The 22,388-nt window shown below is 36.8% G+C and overlaps 4 protein-coding genes across 4 annotated transcripts; 2 read left to right on the plus strand and 2 right to left on the minus strand.

The window, feature by feature from the left end:
* Positions 1-50: 50 nt before the first annotated feature.
* On the minus strand, positions 51-1,604 carry LOC108845313 (cytochrome P450 86B1). Its single transcript, XM_018618546.1, has one exon. It carries the CDS (start codon positions 1,602-1,604, stop codon positions 51-53), a length of 1,554 nt encoding a protein of 517 aa, XP_018474048.1.
* A 9,342-nt stretch (positions 1,605-10,946) lies between these two features.
* Positions 10,947-12,464, minus strand: LOC108835783 (protein JINGUBANG). The gene has a single exon (XM_018609035.2). The coding sequence runs from the start codon at positions 12,319-12,321 to the stop codon at positions 11,047-11,049; it is 1,275 nt and encodes a 424-aa protein (XP_018464537.1). The 5' UTR covers positions 12,322-12,464; the 3' UTR covers positions 10,947-11,046.
* Positions 12,465-16,356: 3,892 nt separating this feature from the next.
* On the plus strand, positions 16,357-18,948 carry LOC108838323 (uncharacterized). Its single transcript, XM_056989653.1, has 7 exons — positions 16,357-16,361; positions 16,541-16,692; positions 16,801-16,899; positions 16,987-17,250; positions 17,425-17,618; positions 18,030-18,447; positions 18,635-18,948. The coding sequence occupies exons 1-7, from the start codon at positions 16,357-16,359 to the stop codon at positions 18,946-18,948; spliced, it is 1,446 nt and encodes a 481-aa protein (XP_056845633.1).
* Positions 18,949-19,604: 656 nt separating this feature from the next.
* On the plus strand, positions 19,605-22,388 carry LOC108806197 (T-complex protein 1 subunit epsilon). Its single transcript, XM_057010986.1, has 9 exons — positions 19,605-19,894; positions 20,102-20,420; positions 20,496-20,844; positions 20,951-21,083; positions 21,165-21,217; positions 21,299-21,401; positions 21,563-21,729; positions 21,835-21,948; positions 22,038-22,388. Exons 1-9 carry the CDS (start codon positions 19,696-19,698, stop codon positions 22,206-22,208), a joined length of 1,608 nt encoding a protein of 535 aa, XP_056866966.1. The 5' UTR covers positions 19,605-19,695; the 3' UTR covers positions 22,209-22,388.

Consider the following 22,388-nt stretch of genomic DNA (forward strand, 5'->3'; position numbering starts at 1 on the left):
TTTGCTCATACCGATAAAAATCAAATACTGAGGCTTGGTGAACTTAACCCTTACACGTCGCGGTCCTGGAGGGTAACACGCAGACCGTTCTTCGTGTACAGCGTGGTGGTGAGCTTAGGTACAACAGTCTGTCCTTCTACGACTCTGACCTTATACCTCATCAAGACTGCTGCAGCCACCATTTTCATCTGTGTGTAAGCAAACTTCTTGCCAACGCAAAGTCTTGGACCTGCATTGAACACAACATACTTGAACTGATCTCCGCTGACAATCCTTCCTTCTTTGATCCATCTCTCTGGTTTGAACTCTTCCCAATCTTTCCCCCAAATCGATTCTATTCTCCCCATGGAGAAGATGGAGAAGAAAACCCTAGCGCCTTTCTTTACCCTTGTCCCATCAGGCAATGTGTCGTCTTCTAACGCTTGTTTTATCTCCACCGGCACCGAAGGATAAAGCCTCAGCGATTCTGTTAGAGCAGCTTGCAGATACACCATTTCGTTAAGCTCTTGTGCACTGAACGTTTCTTGTGGTGCAAGTTTCTCGCGAATCTCTTTGATTTCGCTTAGGATTCTCTTCTCGACTTGAGGATGGTTATGAACTAGCCAGAAGAACCAGACCAGAGCCACTGACGTGGTGTCTCGGCCCGCGATGATGATACTCGTGATAAACTCTCTGAAGTACTTGTCTGAATAGTAGTCCCCTTCTTCTTTCTCGTGCTCTCTCTCCATAAGGCGTGACAAGAGATCAGATGAATCGTTCAAGCTCCTGAGTCTCCTCATCTTGTTCCTCCTCTCTCTCACTGTCTTGTTAGCAAACGCATGAACCACTCCAACCGCTTTTTTCAGCTTCCTCTCGTGTCCTATCCCTAGAAACCTCATTGGCTTCCACACGAAAGGAGGCATCAAAAACCTAGCGAGTGTATACTCTGTCGCTTCCTCAAAAGCCTTAGCGAAAGGAATCTCCGGTAAGTCCACCGCCAACGATCCTGGATCAACCCCAAAGGCCGAGATACATATGCTGTCGAATGTGAAACGAAGGAGCACGTCTTGCAGATCAAAGACTCTCTTCGAAGCAGCCATCTTCTCCATCAGTTTCACCAGCTTACGTTCCACGAGATCTCTCATCGTAGTAAACGTGTGGTCCAAGAAACGCGAAGAATGCATCTCGGTTTTCGCCACGGGTCTCTCCTCCTTCCACAGCTCGTCGTCAGCGTTGAAGATCCCATCTTCGAGAAGCTCACGAAACCTCTCTCTATAATACTCGCCCTTTGGGTAGTTTCTGAAGTTTGTTTTGAGAATGTGTTCGACGTTCGCGGGGTTTGCGGTCATGATACCGTAGGCCCCACCGAACCAAACTCCCCTGTAATGAAACGTCCCGCCGGCTCTGACCAGGCACCTCGTGCACCACCCTAACAGATCGTCTTTGTTTAAGGCTAACGTGGGTGCGACTCCCAACACTGGCCAAATCACTGGCCCGCCTTTGCTCACTAACTTCTCGCGCAAGTAACTGAGAAGAAAAAGCCCTATTAGGGCTAAAGCCACGTCCGAGAACTTTAAATGAGTGTATACCCTTTCCACCCCAGAAATCAACAAGTTCATCTCCATGAACACAACAGATTAAGCTTTTGGGGATGAGTTGCAAATGTAGAATTAAGATGGCATGGGAAATAAATAAACCAGTTTTATTAACTGATCACACCAACTTCACTAGTCCCTCTACTAAACTGTATTAATTCTGAGGCTTTGTAGCTTTTCCTGAATAAGGAATCCTTGTCATAATAGGGGTTAGCTGATTATATAGCTTATCACAAAATGTTAATCAAGTAACAAAACTTCTCGTGTTACACAAAAATGTACACTTTTGCTGATTTTGTAAAACTATCCTGATTTATATCGAGCAATGCATAAACAAATATTTACTGCATAACTAATTTAATTATCTATACGCCTTAGATTGATATGTTACAACAAATGCAATTCTATATAGACTAATATCGTTCATTTAATATGATATATATCACCGAACATTCCATAACACCTTCAAACTATGTAATTTTAGGTGACGAAGAGATGATTCCCGTTTTATACCCTTAAACCCAATAAATATATAGTTCAATCTTAATATTCACATGATCTTTCAAGAAAAATACAGATATGTCTTGCTTTTGAGATGTATATATTAGAAATTATTTCGTTTTTCTGTTGAAACGTCTATTAGAATTGAAATGTATCTGGCAGGCCCTTAACTCCCAACCACTTCAAGCAAAGCCGTAAGCTAAATTAGGTATCTTCTGTTCTCAGCAAAATATCATCAATGATCTAACTGTGGACGCAAACGGTAACATTGCTTTAATCTCATATGCATTACGAAAGCAGTAACATTAATTATAGTTCCCTTTTTGTGAGTTTAATGTTAAGAAGGTCCACATTCATTACCATTTATAAGATTAATCTAGTAGAGATCGACCTTAATATGGTTTTGGCAGATCTGAGATCATGACATATAGTTGAGAGTAGGTGGTTACAACGAGACCAGCTCTTAGGAGAACGGGACTCCAAAAATCTTAGTGGTAAATATTTATGAAGATTATCTAAACCCTTAAATCCTTTAAATTGGATTATGTAGCCTTCAACCCACTTTTTTCTTCTTAACTTGTTCTTTGGAAGTTTTCTATATTCAAGTTACAATTTTCGTTATCTTGTAAATAGAACTTTTAAATGAGCCCGTGGATTCAGCATATTATTCAGTTCATTTGAGATGCCGAGTTAAGTTCTTAACAACTAATCTCTTTCTTAACGAGTTTAGTTCAGCGCTCTCTACCTTTACTTCGTTGGACTTTTTGTTCCATATCCAATTCTTTGAAATAGTTTTCTTTTTCTCAGAACAATTGATTTATCCCAAGTTCTGTAACTAAACTGAAAATTGTATAATTAGTGAGGTAGTCAATTGGCCTTGCAATACGTTGGATATTCCTCCCCATAATTTCGACCATTTCATAATTTCTACAGATTGTCTTCTAGTTTTATATAATTAACACATCAACTAAATATATGATTAATAAGAAAAACATTTGACATGGCCTACAGAGTACAGACTAATGTAAATCATTATTTAGACTTTCAATGGTTATGTGAACTATGTGCAATTGTGCATTATCGTTTCATCTTTTGTCAAACACATTTAATTAAATTATTCCTACTTGTTAATAGTCAACGCCATACAGATACTTAAAACTTTTTATCAAAAAGTTTTTAATAAGAAAATATTCATACTTTATCATGCATACATACGCCCACTTGTGCATAAAATGTCGTGATTTGAAACTTACAAGCTATTATTGATTCCTTTTCGTTAAATAGTTATAGTAACTTATTAAACTTGGTTTATGAGGTCGTGAATCGCGAGACAGCACACACAACAAGGTAGTCCATAATAATATCGTAGTCCACTAATATATAGTAATATTTGATTTATACGCAGGTATTAATATACTTGTAATCTTTTTTTTTTTTTAAACTTAATATACGTGTAATCTTCTGCTTAGATATACGCAGTACCGGACTAACCTTTGATACTGCCCTAATCAAAATTTAAAACTATGCCCTTCTACATATTTTATTGAAATTGTAGAACAGTAAAAGATAGCGTAAATATTTATTAAAAAAATTAAAACCTACAATTTGTTTATAAAACAGTGATATTATATACACCTAATTGTTAGAAATATAATTTTACTTACATTTCTTTCTACAAAATCATTATTTAGAATCATATAGTCAATTCTTTCAACCATAACCATTTTAATTAATAATGTAACTAATTCATTTAATATTTCTGGTAACATGGAAAACCGCAAATAAATCTTTATTAGTATCAATTTCGAAAATTTATTTCAACTGTGGTGACAATACCGAAATGGTCAATAATATGCGATAAAAAAATAATATGTTTCGAAATTTTTTTAAACATTGATTATCGAAGAATTTTTAGTTCTTTAAACAAATCATCACTAATTATATATGAAAACATAATATTCCTTAAAGAAACTTCCAGATTCAAATATAATGCCCTCAAAATATCTTCGTTTGCATCTATTAATTTAAAAAAAAAATAAACAAAAATCTAAAAACAAATTCATAATTTTGGAATTGTTCAAATATAAATTCAAGAAAAATTAGAACTAGAGCTTTAACAAATTTTATTCTAACTAAAAAATACCTAGTAAATTATATTTTAATAAGAACCTACAAAATTTATTTACTTATAGATACAACTAATTTTTTTAAAGAATAAGATGCTCTACTAATTTGGATGCCCTAATCTGTTGCTTGGGTGGCTTGCCTCTAGGCCGGCCCTGGATATACGTTTGTATACTTGTCATCTTCTACTTAAATCACCCTGCAGTAATGGAGATATACACAGATGAATCCATATTTTTGGAGATGATACGATCTTAGGGATCCATGAAATTTAACAATTATATTCGAACTCAGATAATCCTCAAGTTTTTGGTGTAAGGTCGTAATCGGAAAGCAATCTTCTCCACTAAATACAGAGAAGCCAAAGTTTGGGCCACCCGATTGTAAGATTAATATCTATCAGTGAATAGAAAAAGGAGTATATCATCATGAGAAATGACTTTTTGGTAACAAGACGAGCTCAAGTTTGGCAACTTGCATGTCTACTTTTCATTCCCACGGTCACGATAGTAGATACGTACCAATGTATGTCTCAAGTTTGTCCACTTCACACCAGATGGGTTTTCTAATTCCGATCCTTTATAAAATGTGTGCTTTACAGTCTACATATATTCCCGACCACGTATTTAGATAATGAAAATAAACTGTAAAATTAGTCGCATACCTTGTGATTTGCAGTGTGTTAACCTCTGGTTGCTTTCTCTCAAGAGGCCCCTAGCTGATGAGACCTGTGTGTTTATGTACATAAGAAGTGCCATAGTGATGAGTTCGCTAGTTGTAGTCCACATTTTGTATTGATCGGGTCTCTCACCTCCTATGCGGAAACGGGATATACATAATTTAACAGACGTGTTCAATTTGATATATGAGGATGTGTTCAATTTGATATATGAGGATGTGTTCCCTTAGCTCGGATGCGAAAGAAAAAGCCCTTACTTTTGTTTCAAGTGTGACCTCGAATTTATTCAGAGGAAAACGAGGAACTTTAAAAAGATGACAATCAACCTTCAGAGGCTCATAATGTTGAGGCTCTAATTAAAGTGATCTGAATCTTCACCATTTAACATGATCTGTTTTCATCCAGTGAATCTAGCACTGTTGGACATATGCAAAATAAATACCACTTTGCTATATATTTTACAAAAGTGTAAATACAAGTCATCTTTAAAATTTAGTCAAAAATTATATATAGCTACTCTTTTAGTTCAATTGCATATCCCTAAACACTATTGATCATATTTTGAAATGCCATCAATGGTGAAAAACACTATGGGAAATAAATTATCTGTTAGAGACTAGTATTACACAGTCGATCATTACAAGTCTATATAGCCGATTGGTTGTAGTAACGACTTCCCTGCACTCGCACTCCAGTATTGTTGATTGGTTGGCAGCAAGTATTAAAATCATAAAATGTGTGTTTGGTCTTAAGTCAACATGTTAGATGCTAACGAATCAAAACTGTACTCGTTTGACCAAATATAATTAATTTATGATGCAATTTATGTATAACTATTTACAAGTTGCAATTTATGTGATTCATGTTTGTCCTGTTTTCGTAGGTCGCCCCTTGTTTTATTTGTCGGGTTTTCCAAGTCTTTCTGTAATATTTTCCAAGCTTTTTTCTTCCTTTGAAAATGAATTGGTACTTTATTTCTTATAATAAAATTATAATTATATTTTTGTTCAACCAGTGAAAGATGAATTTTCACTATAATTTTTTTTTTGCTTTGTGTAGTACTCACAACTAATGGATTACGGTCTGTAAGTGATAAACAACAATTTAATACTATTATCCTCTCACTGGTATAAAAGTTTGAGGCCTTTATCATTCGACCTCGTTTTTTTTTTTTAAACACTCTTTTGACCTCGTTTAGAAGATCCCATCTTGTAGTTAAGTTACTGGCTATCGTACAAATTTTAGTAACTACTACTCCTTCTATTTTTCAAAAAATCTCATTCTAACATTTAAAAACATTTTTTTTCTTTTTAAATGTTACTCTTCATTTGCAATGCAATTTTTCATATATAATCTTTTTTTATTCTTTAAAACAACCAATATTTTATTTTTTTAAATTATTTAAATAATTATACATTAAATAAGGATATATTAATATATTTAATCATATTTAATCTGTGTGAGATGTGTTAAAATGAAATTTTTGCCAAACATAATATATATTAATTATAAATCAGAATAACTCTAAAGGGATGATTGATTTGGATGTAACAAGTGATTTTACATTTTATTTATAACTACAACCATGAAAATTATTAATCATGTTTTAACTAATTTTTAAAAGTAAACCAAAAAAAAATGGTTGTGGGAACCTTGTTTTCTAAAAGAAAAAAAATATTATTGTAGAAATTTTATATATTTATTCATTTAATTTCTATAACTATATTAAATACAACTACATTAAAAATTGACTAAATTTTACTATAAAATTTCTGCAACTACGTTCTAACCAATCATTCCAAATCCTTTTACTCCTCTGAGTTTGTAACCAATAAAGACACATGTGTTTGTCCATTCGTAGGCATAAGTAAACAACAAATTCATAATTTCATTATTTCATAGGCCTAGAAATTAATTTGGATCTCAGCTTAGAGAAATCTTAGTTGATGTAATAACATATTATCTTAATCAAACCTATATTAAAAGGAAAATATAATCATCAGCTAGGCCATCCACGTAGGCATTTTAATTCCATCCAATTAGAAGGTTCCGTTTCTCCACGTCACCTCAGCTCTCAGTAACAAATAAAATAAAACATTTGCGTAGAAAAAGCCCATTCAATAGGTGAGATGTGATTACATTCGATTTTCCACATAAGCCCAGTTCTTGGTCTGCATGTCGATTCTCCTTCCTCCTCCTCCAGTCCTCCTCAACCGAGTACCTAATCTCAACCAGCTCGAATATTCGGGTAACGTCATTCTCAATCATTAAAGCTCTTCATTACTGTAACTCTTCTACCGAAATCAATCTCTTCATTTTCTCACCCCTTACCTGATTATATATTTACCGAGTCTCTGCTCTCCACTCTACAAAGCCATCAATCTAGACTTAGGACATCCATGGCTAACAACAATGGGGAAATCTACTGCGACAGCTCCAGCTGATGGTAAATCGCTAAAACCTTTCACCTTTATAATCCCAAATTTAAGAGTTTAGAGTATGTTAATATGACATCGTCGTGGCTGATTTGTTCATTATTTTCTATCTGACGTTTCTGCTTCCTCTCCTCCATGGGCTCTTTTGCCGCAATTTGAAACACGTTCTTACACAGATATCCTGTTTCCAATGATTATGGTTACTCCAATCGATAATTGTAATCCTCTCCATAATTACCATCGCAACACCGATAATTTTCTCCAATTTTCTCCGCCAGGTACACACTCTCAATTTATAATCTCTATCCCTATCTCAATGGTTTAGCTTCCCTTCTTCTCATTGTATGCCATATTGCATGGATCGATTTTGTCTGTAATGAATCTATAATCTCTTTGATATATTTTCCCAAAGTTCCTTCCCTGCAGCAAATAAGATTGCTGGAACTCTCGGTCCCAAATCCTAATCCATCGAAACTCTCTCCGGTTGCCTCAAATGGAATTCAGGTACACAAGACAAGCGACTTACTTTTATAACATGATTCGTGTTTTCTCACTGATACTACTCTAAACAGTTGCTCGATCCGATTTCTCTATGGGTGACGCTGGTAATCTTAAGATTGCTGTGAAGAGCACACTAAGAAGCTTTAGACTGTATGTTCTCTTTGGATCGTTTGATTGTTGTTTTTGCATATGGGTGCTGTCGCTTTGTCACTGAATCAAGATGAAAAAGAAGCCTCTTCTATAGGTCCTTCCTATTATTTAATGAGTTTGCAAACGTTCGTTCACTGTAAGAATGAGATGATAGCATTTGCTTATAGTTTCTGTTTGATGCTCTTAGGCAGTGAAGAAAGGAGACGCTATCTTTGTTGGGCGAAACCCTATTCACTGGTATTGAAACAACTCCAGTTTGGCTTGAGGTAAAAAAATAAGAGGTTTATGAATTGTCTCTATATTGAAGTCTTAGACAGTTTAATTGATATTTTAGTTTAATTTATATTTGTTAAAGAAAACCAAAAAAAGCCGATAGAATTTTTCAAAAATTATCTTCTTCCTCTGTTCTTCTCAATTTAACTCATGGTTTGTTTTCTTGATTAGAAATCACAGAAAGTTAACATAAATATTGGATCTTCTTTTCAGTGGTGGAAGCAATTCCATGACTACATCAAACTCTGTCATGACCACAGTAATGGAGATTGACGATGAAGAAATCCTTAGATCACAAATCGTCCTGCTGTTCATGTGGAGATGGGAAAGGTATAGTCTTATTGAACTAAGAGAGACCTTAAATCAATTGTGTTTTATAAGGCATAGATTTGAATCGCTTACATTACTGTATAAACTAAACAAAATCACAAATATTCTTCAGTGTTATTATTTCTGAAAAAGAAAACAAAATCTATCTTAAGCAGCAGCTTCTTGATCGTTTGAGAAAAAAAAAGACCAGAGGCTGATACGCTCTTCGTATTTTGTTCAATGTTCAGATCGTGACTCAGGAGGGTGATGAAGCCGAGGCTCAGGAGGATGAGATGGTTGGGGAGGAGCCTGAGGTAGAGAAGAAAAGAGAACCGGAGCCGGAGTGAAAAACAAAAGGAGAAGAAGGAGAAGAACAGAAAACGTCGAGGAAGGAAAAGATGAATAATGCTGCGTACAAGGATTTGGAACTGCTATTAAGCATTACTCCAAAAACGCAATAGCTATCAATGAGAGAGATGCAGAAGCAGGAAGGGGTGAAGCGTTTAAAGAGGGAGGTTGCTGAGGCAGAGAGGAAGCGCATAGAAGAATAAGAAGAAGAGACCTGGGAGAGCTCAGAGCGTCAAGCTCATTGAGAGAAGCTGGTAGACTGAGAATGAGCCAAGAGAATGTCCGTACTTCCTCTTGACGGACCTGAGAACGGACATGATGGTATGTACACATATAAGTTCTACTTTCTTTGTCACTCATTAACTATCTTTGATCACGGAAGGTCAAACGGTTACTTAGACTATGCAAAGCACATCAATATATTTTGATTTTGTTGGGACAGAACTTTGTGATGGTACAAAACTTTAATTTTTATTAAGTCTTATAAATCCATCTCTATAAATTTAAGAGTCAGCATAATTAATTTGATTCTTTGTAAATTTTTTGAAGTACCATAAACATATACAAATTCCATTTATACATAGAAGAATTAGAAAACCTGTTTTATGTAATGTGTCTCAAACATTTGGTGAAAATATAAGAATGATCAGGTTTTGAAACTATTAAATACGTACCAAATGTGTTCATTACAAGCAGATCGAGAAATCATCCGTTCCTTTTGCTCATCCCGCCATATGCATGCTGCATTCTTCTTTTGCATGACTCTTGATTTACCAAGCTATCATTCAAGTTTTTAAGTTTTACGTTACTATAATAACTTTGTTCTACCACAAATTGCATGCTTTGCTTATTAAATAGTATATCTATTTAAATTGACTACAGCTACAAACATGTACAATGATTAAAAAATTCTCCCAAGTATGGTATTAGAATTTAAAATATTGAAGATTGCTTGACTAAACTAAATACTCACCACCACTCGAACCCCCCCCCCCAAAAAAAAATACAAATATATACAACAATCTTATATTCCAACCTTATTTCCACTACAAAAAGCCTCAAAGACGATTTACAAATCCAATAAACACCACCATATTAAACGTTGAACCCAACGCATTTAACGGACCTTGGGTGATACATTCAATCTACAAATTTTACTTTCCAATTTCCATAAAGTCCAACCAAACATACTCGCTACCAAAACCCACCCATTTTTAAAACATATATATTAGCAAGAGTTCAAACTTCATGTTTATGACTTCAGGTATTAACATTACCGATACCATAACTAACTATAGTTTTATGGTCTCTTATTAGTACGCATAAATGCGAAATTTACTTAAGCTTCCTCAAGAGTTAACTATACGAACATCAACATCTAGCAGTGTATTCAATAAGCCACTGCCACCCCATTATGATTGGAAACTGTTCATTAAAAATTAATATTTTCGAACGCTAAGAGCATCTTTATAGGTATATTTGAACACATCTTACAACAATATAATAAAAAGAATAAAAGGCACACCACAAAGAACATTTGCCATTAAACAAAAAATAAAATAGTCAATTTTCCGCGCGTAGCGCGGACCACCCGCTAGTATTTTTAATATGTCTTATCCACTGTCACGGGCCATTTGACTTCTTGTTTCGACGTAACCTATTTGTCTTGAAAATCTCACTAACCTATTTGTCTTGAAAATGTCACTAAGGTTCGTGAACTTTTACATGCGAATAATGTATCTTATTCTTACATGTAAACAGTCCAAACATAATTTTAAAGTACATTTTGTCTGACAACCAATCACAAACCTATATGGAATCTAAAATACATCACCCCCATAGATTCCCCCAGGTTTCAAGGTTGCACAGGCAGCATCTTCGTTCATACCCCTGAAGAAACATGTGCAGGTCCGTCCACTTGTTCAATTTTAATCCGTTTGATTAAATCACTAATGACGTTATTATTTTTAAATCTTAATTGTAGCATTATTACCAACATTTTTTTTCTCTAATCTTTTAGGGAACACATATATATCACACTCTTTTGGCACGTACTGGAAGAATCTCATTTTTATAAACTGACGGTTAAAAAACGCCAAATTGTGTTGATCGCCAAACATGTAATAAAGCAATAATTAAAAAAAAAAACAAATCATAAAGTGAGGTCCTTGAAAATTGAATTATCCGGTTTGGTGATGGAGACCTTCCAACACTTAACCTCACCGTCAAGACTTCCACTAACGATTGAAATGACACCGTCGGACTCCGAATCTATAACCGCTGCTAGCGACTTAACCGGCTTCGTGTGACCGGAAAGTACCGCTAAGCAACTGTAACTACCATCGATTCCACGCCGCCAAACCCTGACCGTCCGATCAGCAGATCCACTTAGTAGCAAATCAGAGACGTTGAACAAGGTAAGTATTGCTTTGTCGTGTCCCCTCAAAGCACCACTCACCGACATGTAATTAGAATTGTCCTCTCTCTCCCAAACCAATATTGACCGGTCACACGAACCGGAGAACAAGACTGATCCGTCGTCGTTTAATGCCAAAGCATTGACTGCTGATTTGTGCTTTTCCAAAGTCGCAACTAACTCGTGACGTTTCGAGTCCGCGGGTTTCGCCCAAACCCGAATACGCCTATCCGCAGATCCAGTATAAACGGTGCCGTTAGCAGAGACAGCGACGGCGTTAACGGCGTCATCGTGAGCTTTGATCGATTCCTTGCAACGAAGATCAGAGGCTCTCCATATCTTCAGCGTCTTGTCCCAAGAAACAGAGTAAACGAATCCGTTATTAACGGCGAGAGCGCTGACGGCGTCAGCGTGTTCGATCCAGAGCCGTTTTCTATGACGGCGAACTTGAACGTAGTTTTTGGGAAGTGCGAAACGTCGCAAACGGTCGTTTAAAGTGGGAAGCGTCGTTAACTGTTTGTAACCGTTTTTGGCGGTTAACTTCCAAACTCCGATCTTACCGTCCTGATGAGCAGTGAAGATTTTATCACCGGAGAAACCGACGGACTTGACGGATCCGGAGAAAGGATCGTGACCGTTGAAAGTGTCGAGGTGAGCACACATGGCGCGATCGTAGATGCTGACTTCGTGCCCGGAGACTGCGAAGAGATAACCTCCGTTGACGGCGAGACAAGTGACGGGGAGACTCCGTTCGCGGAGCTTGAAGGAAGAGGTAACGGAGTGGGAGACGGTGACGGTGACGGCGAACGTCTCCGAGGAAATTTTCTGAAGAGAGGGAACGGAAGGGAGTGTCTGGAGGGAGAGACTGCTGTGGAGGCTGCTAGAGCCGGTGGCTTCGCTGAGTGGCGACGACGTGGAGCTATCGGTGGAGTCCAGATGTTTCGGATCTCTGGGTGTTCGTCTTCTCCGGGAAGAATCTTCTGATTCGAACAGCCGCGAGATAAGCCTCATGCTCGTCTAAGTTTCTTGTTTTTGGTAATAGTGAGAGAAGTTATAGCTTTGTGCAGGTGCAAGATGAAGAGATGAAGAAGAGATGTGTGAATATATATAGAAGCGCGTCGTGCATGAGATATATTTTTGCCACGTGGCAGGTAAGTACAGTGCGGTGTTTCGAAAATTGTCGGAATGATTTAGTTAGATAAGATAGATCACTTCTTCTTTTTTCTTTTTGGTGTTTTGATTTGAAAATTGTAAAATACATTTTGTACTTAGAAACAAAAGAGGGTATTATGGTAAAATTAAAAGAAAATAGTCAAATCTGTCGCCAATGGTGTGTTTGTGGGGGTAGAGAACAAGAACTCAAAATCAAAGGAAAAAGAAGACGCATTGAGTATGCGTTACAGCATTGATGAGGTTGGAAGATAGCGCATGGAGCCAAAGAGAGAGTAGGACCCAAACAATATAATTAGCCAGTTCTACCATCAATATGATTATGAGGTTTATGAAAATGTAGACGCACTGCACTTTTTAGTTTGTTGAATGATTGTGATCAATGGTAAGTAATAAATGGGTGTAATTGAATAAGTGGGAACTTGGAGGAAACCCGAAAATGATTTAAGAGATTGGTCACATCGTCGCTGGAAAGTTGCTAATTAAAAATAGAGACGCGATGAATGGGGCCAATGTCAAAACCGAGCCACATTGAATAGTTGTAAAATGGATAAATAATTGATTTTTTTTTAAATACAAGTAGGACAAGTCGGTCGTTTTCTGGAGTGGACTGGGAAGCAGCTATGAGAGGAGGTTGCCAGCCAAAGAATAGTGAAAGGGTAGTAGGAAGGCTCATGCAGTCTTCCTCATATGTTTCCAAGAACCTACATTTTGATTTGTTAATGAAGAGAAACATCGGCTGGCTTACGCGAACTGCCGTCTGCCAAAGGTCTATCATAGCATACTAACAAAAAAACAAAAATGTTTTTTAAAAAATTGACCGATTCGAAACCAACGTGGCTCAGAGTTACAAACATAATTAAGTGACTGACTGCAATAATCACACATATAGCCATATAGGTTTGCTTCATTTTCTCAGTTATAAGAAAAAAAATTGATTGGAGAGAAATGATATTTGGAAATACATGAGTTTGCATAAAATTCAAGTGGACCGGTCAAATAGCTTAAGTCTATAACTGGTTATACAAAACACGAGTTGATCACCTCGCGAGTAGAAAGTAAAATCAAAGAATCAAAACGGTGGTGGCTCATAAAGATTTGGTGTATATTTAATTGTCTAACGATAACTAATGATAAAATGATATACAATCTATATATACAAACCAATGAAATGATTTTTTTTTCCTGCACACAGTACATATTTGTCCTACTTTTCTTTTGTATTCACAGAATTAATCAGTACATACTTATATTCTTTCATCTTTCTTGTCTGAAAATACTTATTTTCTGGAACTATAAAAATATTTTGCCCTAATTTATATCATCTTACCCATTCTCGCATTTGGATATTGCATCCATAATGCTCAGGACAAGATTTAAGTCATTGAGCTTCTCGGAGAAGGCGAAGTCATATATGTGTTTCTCGCGGGAAGTCACAATGCTTTTGAACCCCCTTTTTCTTTCTCAACATGCTTTTTAACCGTTTCCAACTCAAACCTAAACTTTGAATTTTGGCGTCACATACGAAAAATGAAGCTGCCAACTTTCATTGATGTCATCCACACACATCACTGCATGCATTTGAGTTGGCACGTTTTATATGATCAATTGAAAGTATCTTTTAAATCGTTGAGAAACCTGCTATGAATATTGAATATCCGGACGCTTAGTAATTGTGGTACTTTCTCTATCAAGCATGATTGAAATGAGGAGAGTGCTTTGGATTTTTAGTATATGCTACCCCATATTAATACATCGTTATATTTTGATAATACAGTCCTAAACAGAGGAAAAAGATTGAAAAAGAAAAAGAAAAAGAAAAAGGGTAGTAGTTGAGTTAGGACCAAAAGAGTGAGACACCAATATATAACCCGTATGCACTACGCGTACGGCTCTTTCTTCACTCGTTGATGGGTCCCTTCTTAAGTGGAAGATCCCCAAACCCAAACGAGAAACTGGTTTATGACCATACCTTTTGAATTCTATCATGTAAATTTCTTTTATTTTACTTTGAAGAGATATCTAGTTTCCTTCACAAGTTACTGATGAAGGAACTAGTACTTATTACTACAACTCTACAGTAATGATCGACCATAGGTTTGAACTTTAACAAAATTTTGATTTAAAATTTAATAATTCAACCTAGATTAAAGCTTAAACAAACATACTCCAACTTTTCTTTAGAAATTCGAGAAACTTAAGACACAAATATGTTGATTATCGATTTCATTTATAAGGGAACATTTCAAGTGGGATCTGTTTTACTACTTTAGTAACCTAGGATTAACAGAATGCACTAATATCGTTTTCTTTGTATATATATTACATGTGAATTATCATAAAAAACGAGGCTGATTTGGTCAACTTCCATTTCATCTCTCATGAATCATCCAATTATGTTTTTTTTCTCGACAAATAAGAGCATACTCAACCAGAAGCTCAAACAAAAATCATATGAAAAGGAAGTGACTGGAACCCATGATTCTTCACAACATTTCTGCTACCATTACCACTATGCTATAAGGGGATATTAACAAACGAAAGCCGAAATAGGGCATACTCCTTCCGTTTTATTATAAATGTCACTTTGACATTTTCACAGAGATTAAGAAAATTACATAATATACTAATATATCTCTATTTAATGTTTAATTAATTAAAAATAAAAATTATTTAAATAAAAATCTATTGGTTATTAGAAAGAGTAAAAAGTAAATTTAGTGTACAAAATTGTATTAAAATTATAGAATGACATTTGTTTTAAAACAAAATAAAAAGGTAAAAGTAACAAACAGAGAGAGTATTATTTTGGTCAGAAGCTCAAGCTTTTAAGACTTGGTAACAGGGGCAGCACTGTATTCAACAAATAATGCAATCTACAACTGATACGTATTCTGCATTCCGAAAACATAGAAAATTGGCATACTAATCAATCCGTAAATTCTTTATTTATAATTGTAAAGGAATTTCCTTTTCTTCAGTTTATTTCGAGGCATCGTCTCTCATAACCAAAGAGAAACAAATTACAATATGATCATCACAATCATCAATAAATAAATAGTTTTTACTCAAAATTGATATTCTCATGAAAATATAAACCTCAGAAAAACAAGAAAGAACCGGCGATGGATGTAACACCAACGACGACCGCAGATACTCCAAGAGCAGCCACGCCACTGTCAGCAGAATCTGCAGAGCCTGAAGGTCCATTGCTACCATAGGAGGAGTCACTTCCCAGAGGACCAGCCACAGCCAGAGGCGGACCTATGACCATCAATGGGGTGTCAAGTGACACACCTTTAATTTTGAAAAAAAATTAATACATATGCATGTTCTGTAATATTTGGATGACTGACCCACGTTTAATATAAATCTGACCCACCTTTGATCTCTAACCCACTAACTCTCCTAATATTAATAACATAAAATTCAATGACAAACCCATTAACTAGCCCACTTATTCTATGAGTATAATTAACTAATAATAATTTATAGCCCAAATAAATTTAGGTTTAGAAAATTGTACTATGTTATCGAAAACAACTTTTGTCATCTTCTTTGACTTTAGAAAAAGACAAACCCGAGTACCCGACTGTCGATCGCCATAACAGGTAAGCCCCTTTTGATTTTTTTTTTAAAAATTTAATTTGCTTCTAGTGATCTAGTTATCTAATCAATTTATTTTAATAATAATATTTTCTACTTTTTTGTTCTTTTTCAGTCGAAGATATGGAGAAATTTTTTTGATAAATTTGAAAAGAAAAGCTCCATCATCACCCCCATCATCATCTCAGAGTGATTTGGATGATTTGGATAATCTACCATGGGATCCTGCTGATCGGAAAAGAATATCAGAATATAATGCAAATCAAAAGAATGAGGTAATCCGGAAATATTTGATGAGAGGTCCTTGTCAACCTCGTGGTCATATTTTCAAACAATCATTGGTAGGAGGTGTGTTAAGACGTTTTAATCCTGCTTGGTTTGATCAGTTTCCAAGTTGGTTAGAATATAGTGTGAAGAAAGATGCAGCTTTTTGCCTATATTGTTACTTGTTCAGAGACAATGCTGGTAAAGGTGGAAGAAATGATGCATGGACAGTTGACGGTTTTTCTAGCTGGAATAAAGCTAAAAATATTTCAGAACATGTAGGAGCTGTTAACAGTTTTCACAACAATGCAGCAATGAAGTGTGAAAACTTGATGAAGCAAGGCCAGTCTATCAAGCATGCTTTGCATAAACAAGATGATATCACGAAAAGAGAGTATCGCATTCGGTTAAATGCTTCCATTGATGTTTCAAGATTCTTGTTGCGACAAGGGTTACCTTTTCGTGGGCATGAAGAGAAAGAAGAAATCGCTAATAATGGTAACTTTGTTGAACTCTTGAAATACACTGCCGAGCAAAATGAAGATGTGAGTAAGGTTGTTTTAGGAAATGCTCCTGGAAACAATCAGATGACTTCTCCAAAGATTCAAAAAGATATTATCCATTGTTTTGCGGAAGAGCTAGTCAAAAGCATTATTGATGAAATTGATCATGATGTATTTGGTTTGTTGGTGGATGAGTCTGCAGATGTTTCTTATAAAGAACAAATGGCAGTTGTGTTTCGGTATGTTGACAAGAGTGGGATAGTCAAAGAGAGATTCATAAGTCTTACTCATGTAAGTGATACATCTTCATCATCTTTGAAATCTGCAGTTGATTCTTTATTTGCTAAGTATGGATTAAGCATTACAAAGGTGAGAGGGCAAGGTTATGATGGTGCAAGTAACATGAAGGGTGAGTTCAATGGGCTAAGGTCGTTAATCTCAAAGGAAAGCTCATCAGCATATTATGTTCATTGCTTTGCTCATCAGCTTCAGTTAGTTGTTGTGGCAGTTGCTAAAAAGCATTTTGATGTTGGAGACTTCTTTGATATGATTTCTCTACTGTTAAATGTAGTGGGAGCTTCATGTAAAAGGAAAGACGCGTTCAGAGAAAATCACAAAAAAACGATTGAGGAAGAAGTTAATGATGGTGTACGCAAGACTGGAAAAGGGTTAAATCAAGATGTTTCTGTTCAAAGACCAGGGATGACTCGTTGGGGCTCTCACTATAGGACTTTGCTGCGTGTGGTTGAGTGTTTTTCTTCTATCGTTGAAGTGCTTAAGTGTGTTCAGAATGATGGCGCAGATGACTCGAAAAGACGTCAAGCATATGGCCTCCTCAGTTATGTGGACAGCTTTGATTTTGTGTTCTATTTGCAAGTGATGGTTCACCTTTTAGGAGTCACAAATAGTTTGTCATTGGCCCTTCAAAACAGAGATCAAGATATTTTGAATGCAATGTCCTTAGTAGCATCAACAAAAAGAGAGTTGCAGAAGTTTAGAGATGATGGATGGAATTCTCTTATGATTAAAGTTTCTTCTTTCTCTAAGAAACATGGCATTGAAAAGCTTGATATGAAGGAAGATTTCCTTGACACAAAGAGACGAAGGAAAAAAACAGGAGTGACAAATGAACATCACTATAAGGTTAATTGCTTATATGCGATTTTGGATTTGCAGCTTCAAGAGTTCAATGATCGCTTTAATGAGGTGAACACTGAACTGCTTATTTGTGCTGCTTCTTTATCTCCCATCGATTCGTTCTCCCAGTTTGACCATTCAAAACTGATGAGATTATCGACTTTCTACCCATCTGACTTTAGTCAAGGAGAGTGCATATCTCTTGACCAACAGCTAGATATCTATATTGATAACATTCGAAATGATGAAAGGTTTACTCATTTAGAAGATCTTGGAGACCTTGCTCGTACTTTGGTGGAAACACGAAAGCATTTGTCATTCCCTTTGGTTTATAGGCTTCTGAAGTTGATTTTGATTTTGCCGGTTGCCACTGCAACTGTTGAGAGAAGTTTTTCAGCTATGAAAATCGTGAAGACAGATCGACGAAATCGGATTGGCGATGAGTTTTTGAATGACTGTTTAATTTGTTTTATCGAAAAAGATGTATTTGAAAAAATTACGAATGAAACTGTGATGAAAAGATTTCAGGATATGAAAGATCGTAGAGTACTTTTATAAAATATTTTTTATGGTTTTAAACATTTATTTTTTAGTTATATATTGACACATGTTAAAAAAAATTCTGGGTCCGCCACTGGCCACAGCTACGTCACCATCACCAGGAGAAGCAGCTGCATCGTCGTCGGTGGTTCCAATGGTGTCCTCGGACACTGGAGCTTCGACCTCAGTTATGGAAGCAGACGGAGCTTTGGAAGGGGACGTTGAAGGAGACGGAGAAGAGGCAGCTGCGGCAAGACCAAGGATGGCCAAGAACACGAGACCAAAAATTACGACAACGTTTTGGCGACCCATTCTTCTCTCCGTCTCTTTCTACGTTAGCTTTCCTTTATTTATTTTAGGGTTTGAGGTTAGAGATTGTGATGATTGGAGAAGAGCTGGGTTTGATGTGTACATATAGTTGTCATGTGTGATTGAAAGGAAAAATAGACAATGTTCTACAATTGAGGAACACCGTTAAATCCAATGTAGATCGACTGAAATGCCTAAAAATGGGATTGCTAAGATATAAAAGTTCGAATGGTAGCAAGCCAATTAAGAAAAAAAGGATGGCAATGCCAGTGAATTGATTGTATACAAAATATTTAACTTTTGTTTTAATTGGTTGATGAATCGAACTAAACGAATGTACGCAGTATGAATCTATGTTACACGCTAGTCATGGAGATCGAGACCTCTAATACACTAAAAAGAATGCATATTCAACTGTTTTGTTATTAAAGTTGGAGTTAACTGATTCAATATTTTGATCAATAAATAAGTTGAAAAACATTATTAACCAGGCCTAGAAACTATTGATATCTAAATGTGGAACTTATACTTATTTTCATTCTGGAATGCCTTGTAAAAGAACCCTTCAATCAGACGGGACATATTTGTTAGTTTGTTACTTAAGACGTACACGTAATCATCTCTACCAAATCTGAACGTTGAAAAGCTGAAAATAGATAGATGGGCTTTAAATCGTAAAACCCAAATATTTTCTTAGCAGGCCTCAACATACGATCCTTCTCCCATCATCAGCCAGCTACTAGGGTTTTACACTCATTTCGCTCTCAAATCCACTCTCCTTCTCTGCAGCGAGGAGAGAAAAAAAAAACAGATCTGTACTTCGATCGGATCGAGAAAAGTTTGAAACCTCGAAAAAATGGCTCTAGCGTTCGATGAGTTCGGGCGTCCGTTCATAATACTGAGGGAGCAGGATCAGAAGACGCGTCTCAGAGGGATCGATGCTCAAAAAGCCAATATCGCCGCCGGCAAAGCGGTGGCTCGGATCCTCCGCTCATCTCTCGGACCTAAAGGAATGGACAAGATGCTTCAAGGACCTGACGGAGACGTCACCATCAGTTTCGTTTCTCACCTTATCTGCTTTTTGAATCTTAGTTTTAATCTTATCTACTAGATTAGGGTTTACTATTGTCGATGCGGCAGCGTTTTGATGATAGATCCATCTAACGGACCCCCCTGTTACATTTTCAAGATGTTCCAAAGTTTTTTATATCTACTAGATTAGGGTTTATAACTTGGCCGTTTTTTTGTTTTGTTTTATGTAGCGAATGATGGAGCAACGATCTTGGAGCAGATGGATGTGGACAACCAGATCGCGAAACTTATGGTGGAGCTGTCTCGGAGTCAGGATTATGAGATCGGTGACGGCACGACGGGTGTTGTTGTCATGGCTGGTGCGCTTCTGGAGCAAGCTGAACGTCAGCTAGATAGGGGGATTCATCCTATCCGTGTTGCTGAGGGGTATGAGATGGCTTCCAGAGTTGCGGTTGAGCATTTGGAGCGCATCTCTCAAAAGTTTGAATTCGACAATGATAACTACGAGCCGTTGGTTCAAACATGCATGACTACTCTCTCCTCTAAGATGTAATATCCCTTTTTATGTTTGCTTTATATGATTTCTAGAATATTGTCCTAACCTTTTTTGGCTCATTGGTACAGTGTGAATCGATGCAAGCGCAGTTTAGCTGAGATTGCTGTGAAAGCAGTTCTTGCTGTTGCGGATCTAGAGAGAAAGGATGTTAACTTAGATCTGATCAAAATCGAGGGCAAAGTGGGGGGAAACTTGGAGGACACTGAGCTTATATATGGGATACTGGTTGACAAAGACATGAGTCATCCTCAGATGCCAAAGCAGATTGAAGATGCCCACATTGCCATTTTGACTTGCCCGTTTGAGCCACCGAAGCCCAAGACTAAGCATAAGGTGGACATTGACACAGTGGAGAAGTTTGAGACATTGCGGAAGCAAGAGCAGCAATACTTCGATGAGATGGTCCAGAAATGCAAGGTTGGTTTTTAAATATTGTTGTCATTGTGATTTGGGGAATTGTAGGTTTATAACAATGCGTTTTATGATATAATTTATGTATGTTCGTTATGCTTTGAAATTGCAGGATGTTGGTGCAACACTGGTTATTTGCCAATGGGGATTCGATGATGAGGCAAACCATCTTTTGATGCACAGGAATTTGCCTGCTGTCAGATGGGTCGGGGGTGTTGAATTAGAGCTTATCGCAATAGCCACAGGTATGTCATTTTCTCAAAGCACCCACCGCTAATGATTAAATCAGTTTCTATAGAGCTGATAGGATATTTGTCTTTATGTAGGCGGCAGAATTGTTCCAAGATTCCAGGAGTTGACCGCAGAGAAGCTAGGGAAGGTACTATTTACTTTCACTTGGTGTCGCCCTTAAATTGAGTTGATCAGACCATTGAATCTTTACATTTATTCATGTTCTTAGGCTGGTATGGTGCGTGAAAAATCATTTGGCACAACAAAAGAACGAATGCTGTACATTGAGCACTGTGCGAACTCAAAAGCTGTCACTATTTTCATCCGTGGAGGTACTCAACCTTTTCTTTTTAGTTTTGTTAAGAGCACTGGCTCTTGAGGAGCTGATGACCTGTAAATATTGATATACAGAGTTTAATAGACTTCAATTGTATATGGTGGACAAAGCTATTGTACTGATTGATTAACATTTTCGTTATGGGATATGGTTTAGGTAACAAAATGATGATAGAAGAAACGAAGCGTAGCATCCACGATGCTTTGTGTGTGGCAAGGAATCTCATCCGCAATAAGTCAATTGTATATGGAGGTGGTGCCGCTGAAATCGCATGCTCACTTGCAGTTGACGCAGCTGCAGATAAATACCCTGGCGTCGAGCAGGTAAAAGACCATCCTTACTCTTCTCTTTGGGTCTGTGGTGAAATCATCTATTTCACAAATCTATACGCTGAAGACTTAACATGTTAACTGCTTCCGTCTATGCAGTATGCAATAAGGGCATTTGCAGAAGCTTTGGACTCTGTCCCTATGGCTCTTGCAGAGAACAGTGGGTTGCAGCCCATTGAGACTCTCTCTGCGGTTAAATCTCAGCAACTTAAGGTAAATGATCTGGTTATCTGTTTCGCCATTGAATTGTTTGTTCGTTGCCTGAACATAACGTTACCATTTGCGGGTGTATGATGAAACAGGAGAATATTCCTTTCTATGGGATAGATTGCAATGACGTGGGAACAAACGATATGAGGGAGCAAAATGTGTTTGAAACATTGATCGGGAAGCAGCAGCAGATCTTGCTTGCAACTCAAGTCGTTAAGATGATTCTAAAGATCGACGATGTCATCTCCAATTCTGAATACTGATGATGTTCTGCTAAAAAAACCTTGGTGCTAGCTACCCTTTGGCCTCTTGTTTTTTTGTTTGCTTTCGCTTTTGATACTATCAACAACGTTGTTTCCCTCTTGCAAGCTTTCTTTAGAAATGTCCTCATTGTGTGTTCTTGATTTAATTTATCCCAGTTTTTTTTTGGAGATTGGACCAAA

Source organism: Raphanus sativus, chromosome 1 (assembly GCF_000801105.2).
Source record: "Raphanus sativus cultivar WK10039 chromosome 1, ASM80110v3, whole genome shotgun sequence".
Classification (NCBI taxonomy): Eukaryota; Viridiplantae; Streptophyta; class Magnoliopsida; order Brassicales; family Brassicaceae; genus Raphanus; species Raphanus sativus.

Excerpts from the sequence above, each read along its gene's own strand:
- LOC108845313 (XM_018618546.1), bottom strand. The coding sequence starts at position 1,604 with ATGGAGATGAACTTGTTGATTTCTGGGGTGGAAAGGGTATACACTCAT.
- LOC108835783 (XM_018609035.2), bottom strand. The coding sequence starts at position 12,321 with ATGAGGCTTATCTCGCGGCTGTTCGAATCAGAAGATTCTTCCCGGAGA.
- LOC108838323 (XM_056989653.1), top strand. Across the intron at positions 16,900-16,986 it reads CGAGCAAAATGAAGATGTGA|AGCTAGTCAAAAGCATTATT; the intron begins GTAAGGTTGTTT and ends GTTTTGCGGAAG. Across the intron at positions 18,448-18,634 it reads CGATGAGTTTTTGAATGACT|CTACGTCACCATCACCAGGA; the intron begins GTTTAATTTGTT and ends CACTGGCCACAG.
- LOC108806197 (XM_057010986.1), top strand. The coding sequence starts at position 19,696 with ATGGCTCTAGCGTTCGATGAGTTCGGGCGTCCGTTCATAATACTGAGG. Across the intron at positions 21,084-21,164 it reads GCTTATCGCAATAGCCACAG|GCGGCAGAATTGTTCCAAGA; the intron begins GTATGTCATTTT and ends GTCTTTATGTAG. Across the intron at positions 21,730-21,834 it reads AATACCCTGGCGTCGAGCAG|TATGCAATAAGGGCATTTGC; the intron begins GTAAAAGACCAT and ends CCGTCTATGCAG.